Below are 17,374 nucleotides of genomic sequence, written 5' to 3' on the forward strand. Positions count from 1 at the left end.
GAAAGGAATCTAAAAATGTAGATCGAATTCAGAATGTTTCACGTAACACGCATAATATATTCGTAAAAGGTATCTACAAATTCGAATACTTTCGTGAACCTTGCCCAACCTCTCGTTCAAAATTCTCTATTTTTAATCTGCTGAACTGTAGTTTCTCATTATCCACGGCCAATTCGAAACACGGTTGTTCGACTTTTCCCCCAGCCACGGTTTTCCACTACGTTGTGTCGGAATACAAACGACGTCGACACAACACATGAAGAAATAGAGATATATACGCGAGGATATCCCGAGGCGGTTTCCTTGTTAGGACATCCGTCCTGTCAAAACGTCCACAGGACACATCGAAGCAATTGAATTACGATCATCCCCAGGGCGAGCTCCGACCGTAACCAATAATTCCATTATCCATTAGTATTGGGTCGCGGCAATTTCCTTCGACGACCGAGGTAACGGACGCGCGTACGTGTGCAGCTAGGATCCATCGGGAAACGCGAAATATACAGACGGATCAAGAAACCGATGGATTCCTGGCACACGTCGCCAGGAATATCGAGCCACGCACGGAACGACGCGAGGCATAGCTGATAATGGAACCGCGTCCCGATGAAATCGACGTCGTTCCGAGATGCTCCAACCTGCAGCCGTCTGGTTCTTGAAATTCGGTGACGACGGAATTAGTTTTGGAAAGTCTCGATGAGAGTACATGTCGCGTGGTATTTCTGATACGCGACTGGTGGAGTGGAGGTCAGTCGCGATGACTGCTGGTTTTTAATTGGCCACGTGGTGTTTTTTGAAGGTTCTGTTGATATTTGAATGAATTGTGGATTTTTGGATTAGTATTTAGTCAAGTGTATGTCTATTGTGTATACATTGGGAATAAATTGGGTGTAAGTATTATTGATGTCGTATTATTGACGTTGAAACGACTGGTTTTGAAGATTTGGAGGATTTTGGATTAGTATTTATTTAGAATACTACTAGATCAGAAATTTATTTTTACTATTGGAATTAGAAGAATTGCAAGGACAACTTTTTCAACGTTTTGTTTTGTCGACAAGTTTGGTAATGTTGATATTAAGATTTTGAACATTTTTATTAAATTTATAGTTGATCGCGTTTAATCACATTTTTATAGTTATTGAGTTAGGTTGGAGGATGTTCAATTAAATGTTGGTTATATGCGAATAAGTTTGTATGTTCCATGAGTGTTACCTCTTATATGTACTTGTATCGTACTTGTATCACATCTGTTTTATTGATTGGAGATTGAATCAATAGTTTATGTTCTTACGTGGGACGTCGTCCGTTTTTGGTTTCTTGAAAGTGTAATACGGAGATAATTGAACTGGTGTAGTAATTCTTTATGAAATTAAACCTGCAGCAAATTGCTCATAAAGGAACGTCACTCGATAGTTACGAATAGATATGTTCGAAGATAGTTAAGGGCAGTTTTGACTGCGTTGGGACCTGTGAGATTGGGTTTTGAATTAAAAGTTTCTTAATGTTCTATGAAGAACGATCTTGTGTCTACTTGATTATATGACTGTAATACGAGCAATACTTTCAAATCTGAAAAGAACTTAAAACTTCTAAAATTTTCTGCTTCTATTTATGAGCTCATTGGAAAATGCTGTCATTCCTCCTTTTTTTATAGAGAAAAAGGGATCAAGTGTTCTAATTAAAATGTCTATTAAATTTCTTCCACGTCTTGTTTCATTTATCGAGATCGATTTTGAAAAATGCGAATGAAGAGAACTTATAATATTATCAGAATAAAAGAAAATGTTCCAAGAATCAAGAAATGAATGTTTGAATCAATGTGATAATTAAAACTAACATTAATGTTAATCGGTCAATGCCAAACAATTAACAGTTCAAAAAATAGCGAAATTTAATATCACTCGGACATTATTATTTATCTGAAATTCACTTAAAATTCAACTATCAGCGAACTTAAAAGGTAGAGATTTGATCGAGCGATTAACTTTTCGAGAAGGAAAAAGATTATTCGAAGGAAACGATTCAGAATTTAATATCGGAGATCGTCGTGACTAATCGACGCGTGGAGTCGATTCCCCTGGTTGAGCGTTTCATCTAACTCGAACGGCAAACGAAAGAAAATTAATGTGAAGGACTAATAAGCTCCAGGACGTTTCCTGCAGCGATTCCCATACGCATTTGCCCCTCCATTCGTCGATGGAAATTACGAAGTCTCTTCGCAATAAGGGAGACACGCGGTACAGTGATCGAGGCATTACGGATGTATGGACCAATTTGTAAGCAATCCAACTTACATTCGCGGGGCAATATTGCATTTTTATGTTATCTTTTCCTAGCTATTCGCGGCCTCCTTTTATTGGTGGATGTTACTTTTACTCTTGTGGCCGGTAAGCTTGCTTTCTGTTAGCGTATTTATGTCAGCCATCGAGAAGAATCGAATCGAATCGAGAATCAGGAACTTAAACAAAAGCTTTTCTCTATATTGGAGGCAAAATAACTTTCGAATCGATAAGAATTGAAATAAGTCTATTCCATCTGGATATCTTTTTAATTCGTGAATTTATACATATTTTAAAAGAAAGTGTAAAAACTTCTTTCCAGGAATTTTGAAAATTAGGATTAATAACTGCAATAGATTTGGAATAATGAATCTAGCTAATTACCGGCGTGAGAATTAATTTTACATAACGAAACATATTATATTTTGTAAAACCTGTGTGTAGTTAAAGTTCTATTTAAAAACGCATTTAATTTGGTATGTCTGCAATAGAAAGTTATCAAAGTTCAAAAAGTTGGCAAATTGAACGATAAATTAAATCGTATATCCGAGTTAACAGATAAATGTTATTTGTTAACAAGACGATCGAAATATTTTCACGCCAACAATTTATACGAAAGATATTGTACAAAGATTTTGTCATAATTAAGAGAAATGAAATACAGGAAACACGATGTTTTAATAAATTCTATATAACATCGAGGATTACTCGACCGAGATTCTTATTAAATGTAGCAAACAAAGTTAATTCAACGTTTACATTGCTTTTATCGTTTACGGTAACTTTAAACGTTATCCGTTTTAATAAATTCCGCTGAAGATCAGGAAACATTCAGACTATATTTTTATTAAGCTACCCACAAAATCAATTTAAACTCTTTTCCTTCCCTTACAATCTTACGGAAAAGAGAAATCACCTACTTCCATCCGCTAACCAAACTTTCATCTCCCATCCGCCAATCTTACCATCTCGAAACCTAATTTTACGCTTATCAAGCTCCGAACAATTTTTTAAAAATCTAAATGTAATTTTGTATCTTTTTTATGGAAATACTCGATAACTCCCACGATACAGTACATTTCGTCTCACTATATATATGTATTAAATAATATAACAAAATATGTCTATGTTGATTCAATGATTTATACATATGAAACGTATACAAATCGAAAGAAGAATCGAAATTTTTACAAGAGAGGAAATAGAGTGCTGTTCCTTACTATGATATCTCTTTATATTAGCGATAAAATATACATATACACGTCGAGTTGTACTTTGCATGTATACGAATTGAAGAACGACGCGTCAACCATTCTGACTCTATCTTTTCACACCACATTCTCCAAACATCCCTTATGTTAGTAATGTATATGTACATGTACATGTACGTATGTATATGTACACTTTACTCCCAAAATTTGTTTAAATGATCACACTAGCTTAGTACTCAGAAAATTTCATTTTAATTTCTACTTAATATTATTCTTTAAGAGAAAGATCAGCCTGGTCATTTTCAGCCATTGAGCAATCAATCAGCAAAAATTATCATCTGCACTAACAAGAACAATTACTCACCAATCTTGTCGCTTTTAATTAAACATAAGTATTACTCCGTGTTTTGTTTAAAACAATAATTACTATTCATCGATACTTTTAAAAAGGAAAGTTTACTAGAAAGAAATTCTAGAAATAGGAAACTGCGATATCTCTAGTGTTTATATATCCTCAACAGGACTTTTCTTTATCTCTTCCATAAACTCTTCACAATCTCAAGTACTTCACTCATTCGCGTAATTTCTCATTTTTTATTTCCGTGGGTCGTGACGCCAAATGAATAAATACACAACGACAGCGTATGTACGTCATACGTATCGTACGCTGTATCTCTTGGACCGGTTTAGCGGACAGGTTAGAAGGGTGACGCGTGCGTGTATGCACGAAGGGAGATTCACCAGAGAATGACGGAGCGGACACGTGTCGTCCAAGTCCTCCTTCGCGATCACCTTCGTCGGAACGCCACAGAGGGGTAGGTAACATAACCACGAGTCTCTTCCTCTCTTTTCCTCTTCAACCATGAGTTTACCCGTCGGCCGCAGCTCCCGAGCTTCGGTCCAACATCTGCCCCCGAAAAAACAAAAGCCTATTGTCGTTAACGACCGGTCGCGCGTCTCTTGTTTCTAAGCGAGCGCTTTTCAATCGTAGGCGAATAACGGACCCAGAACCGAGTCCATTCAGGGCCCCGTTTTCTCTATGTCCCGTTTCTCTTCTTCTGTCTCTGTGTTCTCTGCCTTCGATCCTAGACCTCTCTCAGCCCTCCTCGTCCTGCTCGCGAAGTTTCTTTTAAGATTCTCTCTCTGTCTCTCTTCGTTGAATCGTGTTTGCTGCTTCAGCCTGTTCACCGTTGAACATTTTTTTCATCCCGATACATAATAATTGCTGCGTCGAAGTGTATGTGGTGTATCTTTTTGAGTGGATGGTTAGTTTTGTTGGTTCTAAGGTCGCGTCTTTTTGCTGGGGATGTTGAAGGAATGGTTAAAATATTGTATCCTCGCAGGAAGTGTGTGAGTATAGATTCAGTTATGTTGGTTAAGATTTGGATATAGGTGTTGGCAACAGATATGGATTCTTCCGGTTATAGGGGTGTTGAAAACGTTTCTCTTCAGAGAAAAGGCTCGATAGTGTTGCTGTACAAGATATGATAAGACCTAGAAGTAAATTTACTTGTTCGAATTCTGACGTTGTTTTCCCTTGTTCTCTTCGTGAGTAATAATTCATCTGTTTATATCCTTTATCGTTTACAGTAACTAGAAATTAGTGTTTTCAAGGATGAATTGATTAAAGCCAGGCAAGAATAATTAAATCGTGAAATGAAAATTATAAAAAACGATCTGAACAAGTGCAATTTCAATATTAAGTAAGTATTTCAATATTTAAAACACAGATCGATATACGAGTACTTCCATCAGGACCAACGATGCCACTAAGTACGAAGTTACATGATGTCTAAATGATTAATGAGCGCCACGTGATAAATTTTGATCAAAATATTGCAAAAGTGGTACAAATCCATCGCTGAATCCTTTCCATGCAACTACCTAACAATCCCACTCAAACGAAAGGTGATGTTACATACGCAGGGTCATCCGATCTGCGTTTGCGCGCTGGCCAGTGGTCAATCAGAGCTCCGCCCCGAAAGAATCGAACGGTGTCCGCGCACCTACGAAAACGGGCAAAAGGAATAGCCACAGGCTATCCAAATATGGACTTTCATCCCTACCATAAAAAGAAGTCCGCTAAGAAGCTCATCCGAAATATTTGTACAACACAGTCAAATCAAACTATATGTTATAACGTTTTCTGTATTAAAACACCTATTAAATCTGAAGAAAGAGTAGAAGAACAAATGGTCAGAAAGACAATGATAGAGAGTTTTCTTATTTTTACGCGGTACTGGCAGCCCCATTCGGATGGATATGGATACTTGACTCCGACGAGGGAGAGATCGATGCATGAAACTCCTGCCAATCTCTATGTTAATGGAGCGCGGCATAAGCAGTGGGCAAGGGGAAGAGCCGCGAGGAATGCTGCCAGGAGGTCTGCTGGAGGACACTTAAAAGTGAATTGTTACGTCTGCGGCTGACCCCGGGACCTTAGCCCCTCGAACCACGGTGAATTATAAGACTCGCACAGAAGGAAATTAGATCTCTATATCAGCGGCGCGCGTTTTCCTTCAGCTAACCAAATTTCAACCCTCAACCCCTTGCATGAAAATTGAGCTCGCGATGCCTGCGTAACTGGCGCTGTAATTGAACGCGCTTCAATTATATGCATAAGCATGCGGTAATTGTGGGAATTTTGTGAGATTTTGTTGAACTATCGTGTAGGAGACGTCGTTTCCTCTTTTATCATTTTTGCAGGAGTCGTAAAAATCTTGATGCATATTGTAATAAGGCTATTTTTATTATCGTAACATTAATTTTCGTTGCTGCAAGATTAATATATTCTATGGTAAAAAGAGCAATTTTTTAAAACGGTTGTAAAAATTTGTAGTTTGGTCGTAGACTATCTGTCATTGCAATATAATTTGATAACGAAGTATTGTAGGTAATAAAATATAAAAAACGAGAATATTTCCTACAATCTAATTATTGTCATAAAATATGGAGAGCAGTGTTTCATTGATTTTTTAACTTGATTGGTAATCGATGATACCTCGTTCCGTAGTTCTAATTCTAAAACGCAATCAGAATATCTCTCCTCGCTTTAATACGTTCGAGAGAGATTAGAAGCCATATTTTAAGGGAAACGTAACGGAACAAATTTAATGAACTTTTCATCCAGATCGTGGACGGTGAAAGCGTCACGATAAAATATTGCAAGATGGTGAAATTTTCTTGGGTGGTCTAAAACACAGGTTCAAGAGAAAGGACTTGAAGTATCCTTTTATCTAAAGTGTCTGCAGCTTTGGGCGAATTCTTAAGAGGGTCTTCTGTTTAGTTTCATAGGAACATGTGAGCGACTTTATATAAGACGCGTAAAACTGGACAGAATGTTGTCAAACACGGAACACGAACTTTGAAAAATCAACTTATAATAAAATGCTGAGATCTTGAGGAATTATTTCGCGCATTACGTAATACCTAAGCTTTCTATTCGACAATTTTATCACAATTTTGTTTTACATATTCATATAAACAATACCATACAAAGACATTTATTATGAAAATAACTGGCCATATATTCATTATTACACTTCGAATTTTATTGGCTCTAACATTGCAGGTTTACAAATTACTTTCTAGAATTTCCACGTTTCTATACTATTCATTCAGAAGAGTAAAAATCTACGAACCTTTAACACCTTATACCGCTATTTTTAACTGCTCTATATGCTTTGGAAACCGACGACAAACAAATTAAGAAAGTTTAATTTCTTAATTTTCCAGCGGAAACCTCGCAAGGCACCACATCCCCAGACACCGTCCAATGTGGGGCATGCAGGGCGTCCTACCCCCTTGGCGAGATTGTGCGGTTCATCGAACACAAGGTGAATCACTGTCGCAGCACTCTTCAAGGTTGTCACAGTCCACCGGCGACTGCGGCGCCGGAAGACTCCGATCCGGAGGATGCGCTCGCCTTGAAGACGGTCGACCAGGACTCGAAGTTGAACTCGGTGCCCAGCATTTCGGCGCCCATCAACAAAAGAGGCGGAGGAAGATTGGAGAGCCCTCCGACGCTTCAAGGGCCCGGTCCGGACGCTGGAAGTCCGATCGAGCTGAAAGCAAGCGCTAGCTCGACACCTAAAAGACGGACAGAAGCTTCCGACGAAGACAAGGAGGATCTACCGAAGAAACCGAAGACGGAATCTGTGGACGCGGATACCAATACGGTCAATTCTGGTGAGTACGTCCCTGGGATTTGTTCATTTGTTCGGTATTAGGTGAATTATGAGAAGAATCGGGTGCTTTCAACACAGAAAGTTGAAATACTAACTTAAAATACGTAAGAATAAGGCGTATTAGAAAGTATTGAAGATTAGAAAGGAAGTATTCGTCGGAAAATTGTTAAGTTATGATTAGAAAGTGGTTTTTGATTGATTATTTCGCACAGAAAAATTGAAATACAGGTTCCAGGTTCCAGGCAGGTTCCAAGAAATGGGGATGAAAATGAAAAGTTTTATCCGGGATAGTATCCTGGAGCAATGTAGGATTGAAGGAATATATTGGTAGATTTTAAGAGTTTTAAGTTTGTGCATATAAAGCATGTTATTTTTAAATAGTACTTTAATCATACGTAGGTATATACTGACGTTTTTACGATCTTTAAATCTTTATGCTATCCTGATAAAAGTTATCAGGGATATTCTTCGAACAAAAGTGGAGCTGACATTGGACTCGCGGTATCAAGTAGATCTCAACGATATACGCGTTACTAAAGATGCCTCACGATGTTTTCACATATTCCGCTTTCAGTTCTGCGTTGGGTCTTCCAAGTCAAGGTAGCCTCTATAAATAAAACGCGAGTGTTCCGGCAACAAATGCTCTCCGTGCTCTATACAGCTCCCGAGCCGACATTCCCGATAAAATAAGTAACAAATTACGTTAAATTCGATTCAGAAATCTGCTTAATATAACAACACAATAAAATTCCGATTTATTACTTATTTTCCGATTTAAAAAGCGATATCGATATTCTTGGAAATTTCATTTCTCGAATTAGCAATTTTAATGATTTAATTCGATAACAATAAACTACTGACTCTTCTCTATCATGTTTTCAATTACAAACCTACTGCCATAACTGCTCCTCCTTAAAAAAAAAAGAGAGTGAAGTCATACATTTTTGAAACTATCCTAAGATACTACGTAGGATTCCTGTCCTTTATTCTTTAATATCTAATAAACCATTGAGATTTTTCGATCATCCAGATGGATGTCTACAAACTTTGCCCTACCCTGCAGCGTGACGGTTCTACGATTCCCTTGACGACACTCGAAACCGAAATCAGACTAGCGGCAAGTTTTGAAAATAAAATTAATTACGACTTTTCATCGTGGACCATGATTGAAAACCAGCGTGGACATTCGCACGTTGAACTTTTCGACAATGCGGCCACCGATAAAAAAGAGGGCCATGAGGGGCAGGGGAGAGGCTATGGGGGCAGGTTCACCCCAATCCCCGAGCGGGCTCTTTAAATTCAAAAATCGAATCTACCGCGGTATTGTCCATGCTCGGTGAACCACGATCGACATCACATGGCAGCCCGTAACTGTACTTTAAAACTCCCTTTTTCTCTTTCTTTCTTTCTCGCCCCCTCGACCAGCGAATCCAAAACCTGAATTTCACTGCGCAGATGACAGATCGACCGTTCGATGGTCGACAGTCCACGCGACTTCTATCGAATCGATGCAAATAACGCTCGTGGTTGTAAAAATTGTACCTAAAGTATAAAGAAATAAAATTTCGTAGCATGTTTCCATATATAGATACAGTCTTCGTAAATTTATCTTATTTTTTATTCGATTCAGAATTACTGGTATTTAGGATAGAAATATTAACGAACAGTTGTGAACTATAACTTTGTCTGAAAAACGGAACATAAATATTTCTCGTGAAACCTTGTATAAATCATGAAAGTAAAAGTTGAAATATTCACAGGATGAATAAAAAATATCCCCACTGTGTTCAATTTTCATAAAGTTCAGCGTCATCTTACATAGCATTTTGTAGGATTATTATTGCCACAGTATCGTCATTATGTTATGTAATTTAATAATTCTCAAGGATTTCCTTGCTCCTTAAAAATCGAACCACAAAAGTAGTGCGCTCGATTCGTATCTTTCACTAATCTAAGGTATACATTTAAAACGCGAAAAATAAACTTTCTGGCTCGCTATCAGTCAGTCTTGCCAAGTTTCCATTCATAATATCCTGATCCGCTAGTTTCTTCGAAATTTGTTTAAAAAATAGGCACGTTCGATGACTGAATGACAACGATATGAAAGGGAGGGTTTCAATTTCGCACCCACTCGTAGGGACGAATCGACACCAGGATCGCGACGGTTTACTCCGATTAACTTCAAAGACACGGCGACGACCTCGAACGAAATTCATGCGGCCCGACGCCCCTGATGAATTGAAAGCACAGCCTTTGAGATTCTTAACTCGGTGCTTACCTGTGCAAATTGCCGCGGCCGGCTGTTTTGCATCGCAGAAATAAAGACAGAGAGGGTGGAAACGAAAGAGAGAAAAGACGGATCCCGGTAATGGTATTCAATGAGAATCGCTGGTCGTTCCTCTGCTCTCTTTCTTACAATTAGCGTGTTTTCGCTTTTGCAAATATTATCACGCTCGCTTCGGAATGATCCGGCCATTCCTTAAGACTTAAGAATCGTTCCATCTTAATTGTGTCCCGTTCGAAAAGCGACGATTATAGGAAAGTCGTGGATGAGAGGGTATTGGCGGAATAATCGTTCGATTGGAACGATTACCATCGATGAAACAACGTTGATTTATATGTACACTACTGATTAAAAGTTTGAGATCACTAGGCGTTCTATTGAAGCTACGAAAAGTTGCAGAAACAGATCTGTTATATAATTTTTGATCTTATTACACTTTTTCGAACCAAGTACTTTATTGAAATATTTAACCCCTGATTTAATAAGATCAAATGTCACTTGCGATATAAATTGTGCAATTTAATTCGAACGCTAACTCTGTTTCCATTCTTCAAATTGAGAATTGTTAATTAGTGATGATGAATAATTTGTCGTCTGACATGTTTCTACAGCAATTAAAATATCATTAAGCAAGGAATTAATTCAATATAAACGCCTGAAGTCGAGTTATTTAAAATGAGATAAGCTTTCATGCGATTGCTGTTTCGTGCAATAGACTGTATTGTATTTAATAGAAAGAATCACAATTAGATCTGCGTTAGTTTTGAAGTAGTATCGTTGAATTATAAATTAGTGATTATTACAAATAATTAAAATAATTTAATTTATGGTAGGTTTAGATTTTATAGGTTACTTTATATAATTTCATATTTTACACGATAAATATCATTAGTAATCTTTATACTATAAGATTAAGTAATTTAACACGAACCTAGCATAAATTATTATCGTAACCTATGACCCAACGATACCAATTAAAAACGAATGATTATTTTTTTATGATATGAATAACAGAATAAATGAATAGCAATGTCCATTAACAATAATGTAACTCTATAATAGTTCACTTGTTCGAAAAAGCTAATAACAAATAATGCTAACTGCATTCAGGAATCCATTATATACCTTCATATCTATGCTTATTAAAATGCAAAACGTTATTAACTATCATTAATATATAACAGTTATTAGCTACTCACAATCAGATGTATAATACATTATACGTTATTACCTCAGACTCAGATTCCAGTGATACATAATTCTAATTAACTCATGCAAATACAGTTCCACATTAAATTACTTTCATCCTACCTGTATACATATTTAAATAGAAATACCAGCTTCTTTATCCCAATATTTATCTTGAATATATTTCACTATACTTAAAAAATAATCGCTATAAAATAATCATAAATAATAATAATATGCTATAATTTCTAACGAAACATAGAAGCGCTCTTATCTTTTTTCAAAAATTAAACATTTAGGATTAATTATATTTGCTAGCAATCCAAAATGACTCGACTAGCTCCTCTAGAGTTAAACAGTTGCTACACGTTAAACCAATTGATACAAACCGCAGTAATACGTGATTAAACATCATCAAACATCATCAAACTCGTCCGAACATCATGAAATCTCATTGGAAGATCTCAACCCAGGCGTCCAAATATGTGTTTACCCCCGTTTCGCTGTCATCCCTTCGTATTCGAAGATTTTTCACACTCGAAGGGTTGATCCTCCATCGCGGGCAAACCGCGGCCACCGCTTGATTAATGCAAACGATAATAATTACGCAACAGCTTGTTGATCCGGCGCGAGCGCACCGGTGTGTCTCTTTAAAATTTCATCACGGTCCGTGAAACTCGCTGAAGCATCCCCGGTCCCCCTTTTCTGCTAGGTACGCGGAGAAAGAGCGTTAACCCCATCCTGGTGCTCATCCCCCAACACCGCGTCCACGTTGGACTTGTTCTCCTGGATAAGCCCCTTTCGTCGCCTTTTTTGCCCAGTTTTTTTGTCATCGACCGGCCACGTCCAAAAGCCCAATTAGAATCGTCCTATTGTTTGGCCACGTGGTCCGCACGAGCCAATGCTGCACGAGCACGCACGCGAATACGTATGTGTGAATTCGTGGGATAATATGCGTGAATGTGAGCGAACCGGTTGATCTGCGACATCACGGTGTATCTAGTTTGTAGTTTGTCTCTAGGTAAAGTAACCTGAATCGGAGACGATCGAGAGAAAAGAAGTGAAGCGGAAATGGAGCCCTCTAGACTTTAGACTCTGGATCATCTGCCTTTTATTTAGTTTTTTGATGAAGTTCGTTCATGAGTGAAAATGGCAACTGTGTCTTTTGACATAATATTTTAACTGGAATAAGTGGAAGATGTGTTGAACCCTTTGCGGTGAAAGGGTTTAACGTAGTTTGGTTCTCGAAAGAGTAAGATGTTGAGGTTGTTTAACTTGGTATAAGTAAGTTTGATGATATAATAGTGTTATAGAATATTATATAGATGAGGAATTTTTGAATTTTTCGTTTATCGAAGCTTTGAATGATCTTGGAAACATGTTTTATAATATGAAACCTCGGAGAGTTTTAAAACTTGTAGACTTTCGCTTAACGCTGATCTTCTAACGAAAAAAATAAAAAAGTGGTCAATTTCATGCTGATAATTGGCAATATACAAAAAATACAACAAAATCTAACAAACATATACTATTTGTCATCATTTGTAGCATTTACGTCGTTTATCGTTCAAACTTCACCATAGAAGCTACCAAAAGCTACTTCTTTCATTCACTTTCACGAACTCGACAAAAATATATTATATCTGCCGATGAAGAAGATCAGCGACTCTGAAACCAATACAGAGAACGAAAAAAAAATCTTCTCGCGGTTGTCTCCTGAGAAACAGAAACGTAAGGAGGTGGAGATTGACGTTACAGGGAAAAACGAAAGTTTGGCATGGGGGATGAAGAGGAGGAACCGAGACAAGCAGCGATAATCCGTCGAAATTGACACTGGTGTTCCCGGTGAGATGCAGATTTGATCTATCTGTCACGTTTGTCTGGAATATTAATTCTCGTTCGTGGCCGAGCTTTTTCCAACGGTGGTTCTTTATGCTTCCTTCGCGCGTCCCCTTTTTGAACCTCTTCCATCTCTTTCTATTTCGCTTTATACTCGTTTCTCTTTCTCTGTCATCCTCGTGCTAGCTCGTCTTCGTGGACCGCCCGAGGCGCGACGAGAATTGCTTGCGAATTGGTTGTATCTCAGGGTTTCGAGCTCCTGCAGCCCTTCCGTTCCCTTCTTTCTTCCCTGCTTTCTCACCCCCGCAAGGAAGGAAGTCAACGAGGACGACATAAAAGTGATACACTGTAGCGGCAGTGCCAATACGCGCGACAGTCTTCACTTCTTACCCTCTCTTCGTGTTTTTCTACCAGATTTTTTAAGGATTTTTTCCTCTACTTTTCGTCATCGTTACTCGCGACGACTTCTTCCTCGAACGTTTAGTTTCGAGGTGTTCGAATCTTTTTGATGGTAACAATCGATATAGCGCGATGGTTTTCGATTGAATTTTAATTAGATGTCAATTTTAACTGGTTGATCGAAATTAAATTAACTCGTATCTAATCAAGTTATCATAGTCGTTGTTGTTAAGTTGTTAATTAATATTCCATATACCGCGTGAATCTTATAGACATTGTCTTTATTCCTTGCAGTAAAAAGGTCATCAATTTTTCGAAGAAACCTCTCTGAACATTTTTACAAAGTCATGTTTGTCTAATCCTTCGCACTACACTGCACTGTATCGTATTGCTTCAACCCATATGAAGCAGAAAAATGAAGAAGGCTACTAACTTGTAATCTTTCTCGTTTTGAAATAAATCCAAAAAATTTGATTGGAAGAATCTACTTAAATCGTTGGTCTTGTCACGCGAGTTATCAAAGTAGAAAGGGTTAGTAAGTTTCCATTTTACACGATCTTCTTTCGGTTTTCAATTTTTGCTCAACCCTTTATCCTCATGCCCTTGCCAATCTTCTTTAACAAAGACACGTTAAAAAGCTCACTACAAACTTCATTTGTCTTCTTCCTGGCGGCGAAGGTTCAACGAAGACAATTAAAGTGTCACAGTCGAAGACGAGAAAGTAACAGCAGCAACGTTTCAGACTGCTAAGATAAACGCGTCCTCACTTTGCCTTTTCTTTTCGTTTCTTTCTTGAACTGCACCATGTTTGGCAGATGAAGCTGAACGCAATAACGCGCAAACATTCGAAGAAGAGCAATATTTTTGGCACGCGCGCTCTTTGGAAATGTTGTTATTTCAACCAGAAGAACACAACGTTCTCGCTTCGAGATTCTTTTCTTTCGTTTGTTTGCCAGACGAGAGAGTTAATGGGCACCGTGGTCCATTCTTGACGTTTGCGGTTGGACAGGGGAACAAGGGACATAAAGTCTCGGAGAAAACGCTAGCCAGTCGCGTTGCAACATTGTAGTGACCACGAGAAATACAGTCGCGGGAAGCTTCGAACAGCATGTGGGTTTATTTAAAGAGAGAGCTTCGATTTACGAAAGTTTCGGCGATGTTTATAACATATAGTGCATTTGACAATAGATTGAATTTAATGTTTTAATAAAATTATGCTTGGAATATATTGCATTTCAAAGAAAAAATCGGTTCATCGTATATTTTAGAGAAGCTTTTTGTGCGAAAGAAAATATATGTATATCACTTTATTCCATAAAGCACATTAGTCAGAAATAATAAGACTCTATTGAGTTTACTAATTTCGATATAATAACTGTCGTGTACTTAATACGATAGAGAAATGGAAGGTTTCTATAATTATCTAATTATGATATTCTGTACATGCTCTGCATTGTATTGCAAATAACGCCACTATTATTTCCATATTTCTGTTGTAACTTTTTGATAAAGCTTTTAAAGTGTTTTCTTTGAGCAACATTTTCGCATAATATTTAGCCGTAGGATACAGTAGGAAATTTTATCCAAAGACTCATGGCACATAATGTGGCTTATCAATTTTTCCTCTTATGACCTATATATCCCATCTTGTTTAGATCCTCTAACAGAAATTTATTTCGTAAAAGGTATTAATCCAAGAAATATGAAAATAAGACATGTAAACTTGATCGAACATTTCATTCAGCAAATATTTCCATAAAATTACAATCCAGTTCAACAAATAAAATAACCAAACGCGTACAAGTACCAACATGTTAATACACTTCTGAAACTTTAAATAAAAAAAAAAAAATAAAAGACAGAACTATCGGTTTCTCAATTAACAGAATGTTAAACGAAGAATCGCAGATCAAACGCTATATTTAAAATAATACTACGCTCACGTACATTAAATCTGGGAGAAGTTGAACGTGACAGGCGAGACGCAAGACTCGGCAGGACCTATTCAATTTTACGTGTCTCCAAAAATCAGGTTTCTTTACATCTCAGACCGATCTCTACAGATCCAAAAAGCAGTTCGTTTCGAATTCTACCAAAGCTATTCTCAAATAGAGGTACGTTAAGAACAGTCGTGATCACCGAGCGATAACTATTTCCAGGATTTATTAATTATGAAACGATAATTACTGGCAACGACTATTGATCGTCCAGAGGCGATTGTTTTCGGAATTTTCGGTCGACGAACGTCCCGTGGACGGCACGAAAATTTATTAAAACGATACAGTTTCGTCGGAGGAAATCTTCTCGCTTTTCAAACCGGGCACATCTGCTGTTCGTCACGTCACCACACGCGTGGATACGTGTGTGTACACGCATACGCCGAAAGCCCTTTAATCCAGAATGGCGTGTGACAATATTAAAATATCGATTAGCCAACGTATGCGGCGTATGCACTTTGTCCTACGTACAAGGGTTGCACTTAAAAGGGACAACGCGCGCCGCATCGCAATCAGGGATCAGATTATGCTTGTTCGACAGAGATTGACCGATTGAAACTTTGCCTCGCGGTGTTTCATATGAACATCAAATGAATTTATTTAATAGTTTCATATTTTCCACTTTATGTATACGGTTTTCTTCATTCGTAACGTTTTTCTTGCGAGAATCTTTCGCATATACAAAGCATAAGAACGTAATGACGTTACAAACAGTGGTTTTTAAATTCGCGTTATCTTTTTGCGATGGATGAACTTCCAGAAGCGAGTCATTCGTTTCTTGAGAATTCAATATTCTTCGTGGACTTATGCAATGAAATTAAGAAATTAATAAAAAGTAGAATTGTCTAATTTGGCTCCTGGAGGCTCATTCAGATATTTTTTTAGAATTTGACTTGCTTCTTTCATTCGTGCCAGCTTTGTGCAAAGTGTCAAATTGAACATACTTTTTGACGTTGTAGTTGACCTTTAATCGTAAAAAGGTTAAGAATTTTTATACATTTATGAAAAATTTAAAGAGCCGAAAATATGCAGAATTCGTGTCATCTGTAAAAATATATGAAATATTCAAAATATATGAAATATTCAAAGTAGAAAATATGGTTTCGAAATATTCAGCAGATAAATCTCTATTTGCGATATACCCTGACTTACGGTAAACGTAACATTTGTGAATATTGAATATTATTCATTATGCAGTGAATATTTTCCTTTAAAAAAACTTTCTGGGTTTATGAATCTATTTTTCAGCTATGGTATATTAAGAATACTGAAATTACGAAAATCAATAAAAATGAACTTATTATATTTCCATCTTAGTGTCTTCATATAGTATGTAGCACATGCAGTAAAATATATAAAATATTATATTATGAAAGAATAACTTCCAATTTCATAATTTTTCCAAAAGTTTGTAAAATGAACACGTTAGAAGTCTATGAGAAATGCGTTTGAAAAAAGCGTATTGAAGAGACGAAGAATATTTGGAAAATTATTTCGCGGGAACTATACCCACCGATTGAGGGTAGCTAGGTTTCGTGTGAAATCTTCCGTGAAAGGGTTGAAAGGAAGTATTCGTAGGATGACCAGGGTTTGGATGGTCGTTAAACAATGGCATTCCGAACGATTTGCCCGTAAACGTCGCGTGGGCCAATTTGTCGGGCAATTTCTGAAGAAAATCGTTCGGTCACTATCGCGAGCACCGCAAGAACATGTATTCGTATGCGACCACATTGTTCGTTATTTGATCCTACGATACCCCTGACAAATTTAGCTTTTGCCATCAAATCGTAGGTCACGTATATTTAGTATTTAATATATTAACAAAATTCTTTAGTAGAAATTTAGTTGCATATTGCTTGATTAAGTTCTCGTTCGAAGATACGATTATTGTATGATAGACAAACATAATAATAAATTAGTTTATCTGTTTTTTTTTTGTAAAACGGTTCTTTATGTTTATTCATGTAGAAAATTTCATAAAAAGCTT

At 37.3% G+C, this 17,374-nt stretch overlaps 1 protein-coding gene across 1 annotated transcript in view; it reads left to right on the forward strand.

Annotated features, from left to right (window-relative positions):
- The window catches only part of Cph (BCL11 transcription factor chronophage), a 48,648-nt gene that overhangs the window by 20,707 nt on the left and 10,567 nt on the right, over positions 1-17,374 (forward strand). The window contains exon 2 of the mRNA XM_069111546.1: positions 7,229-7,681. Within this exon, the coding sequence (XP_068967647.1) occupies positions 7,229-7,681 (453 nt within the window). The remainder of the gene's footprint in view (positions 1-7,228; positions 7,682-17,374) is intronic.

This window comes from Bombus flavifrons, chromosome 4 (genome assembly GCF_040668555.2).
Source record: "Bombus flavifrons isolate JBK064 chromosome 4, iyBomFlav1_principal, whole genome shotgun sequence".
Lineage (NCBI taxonomy): Eukaryota > Metazoa > Arthropoda > Insecta > Hymenoptera > Apidae > Bombus > Bombus flavifrons.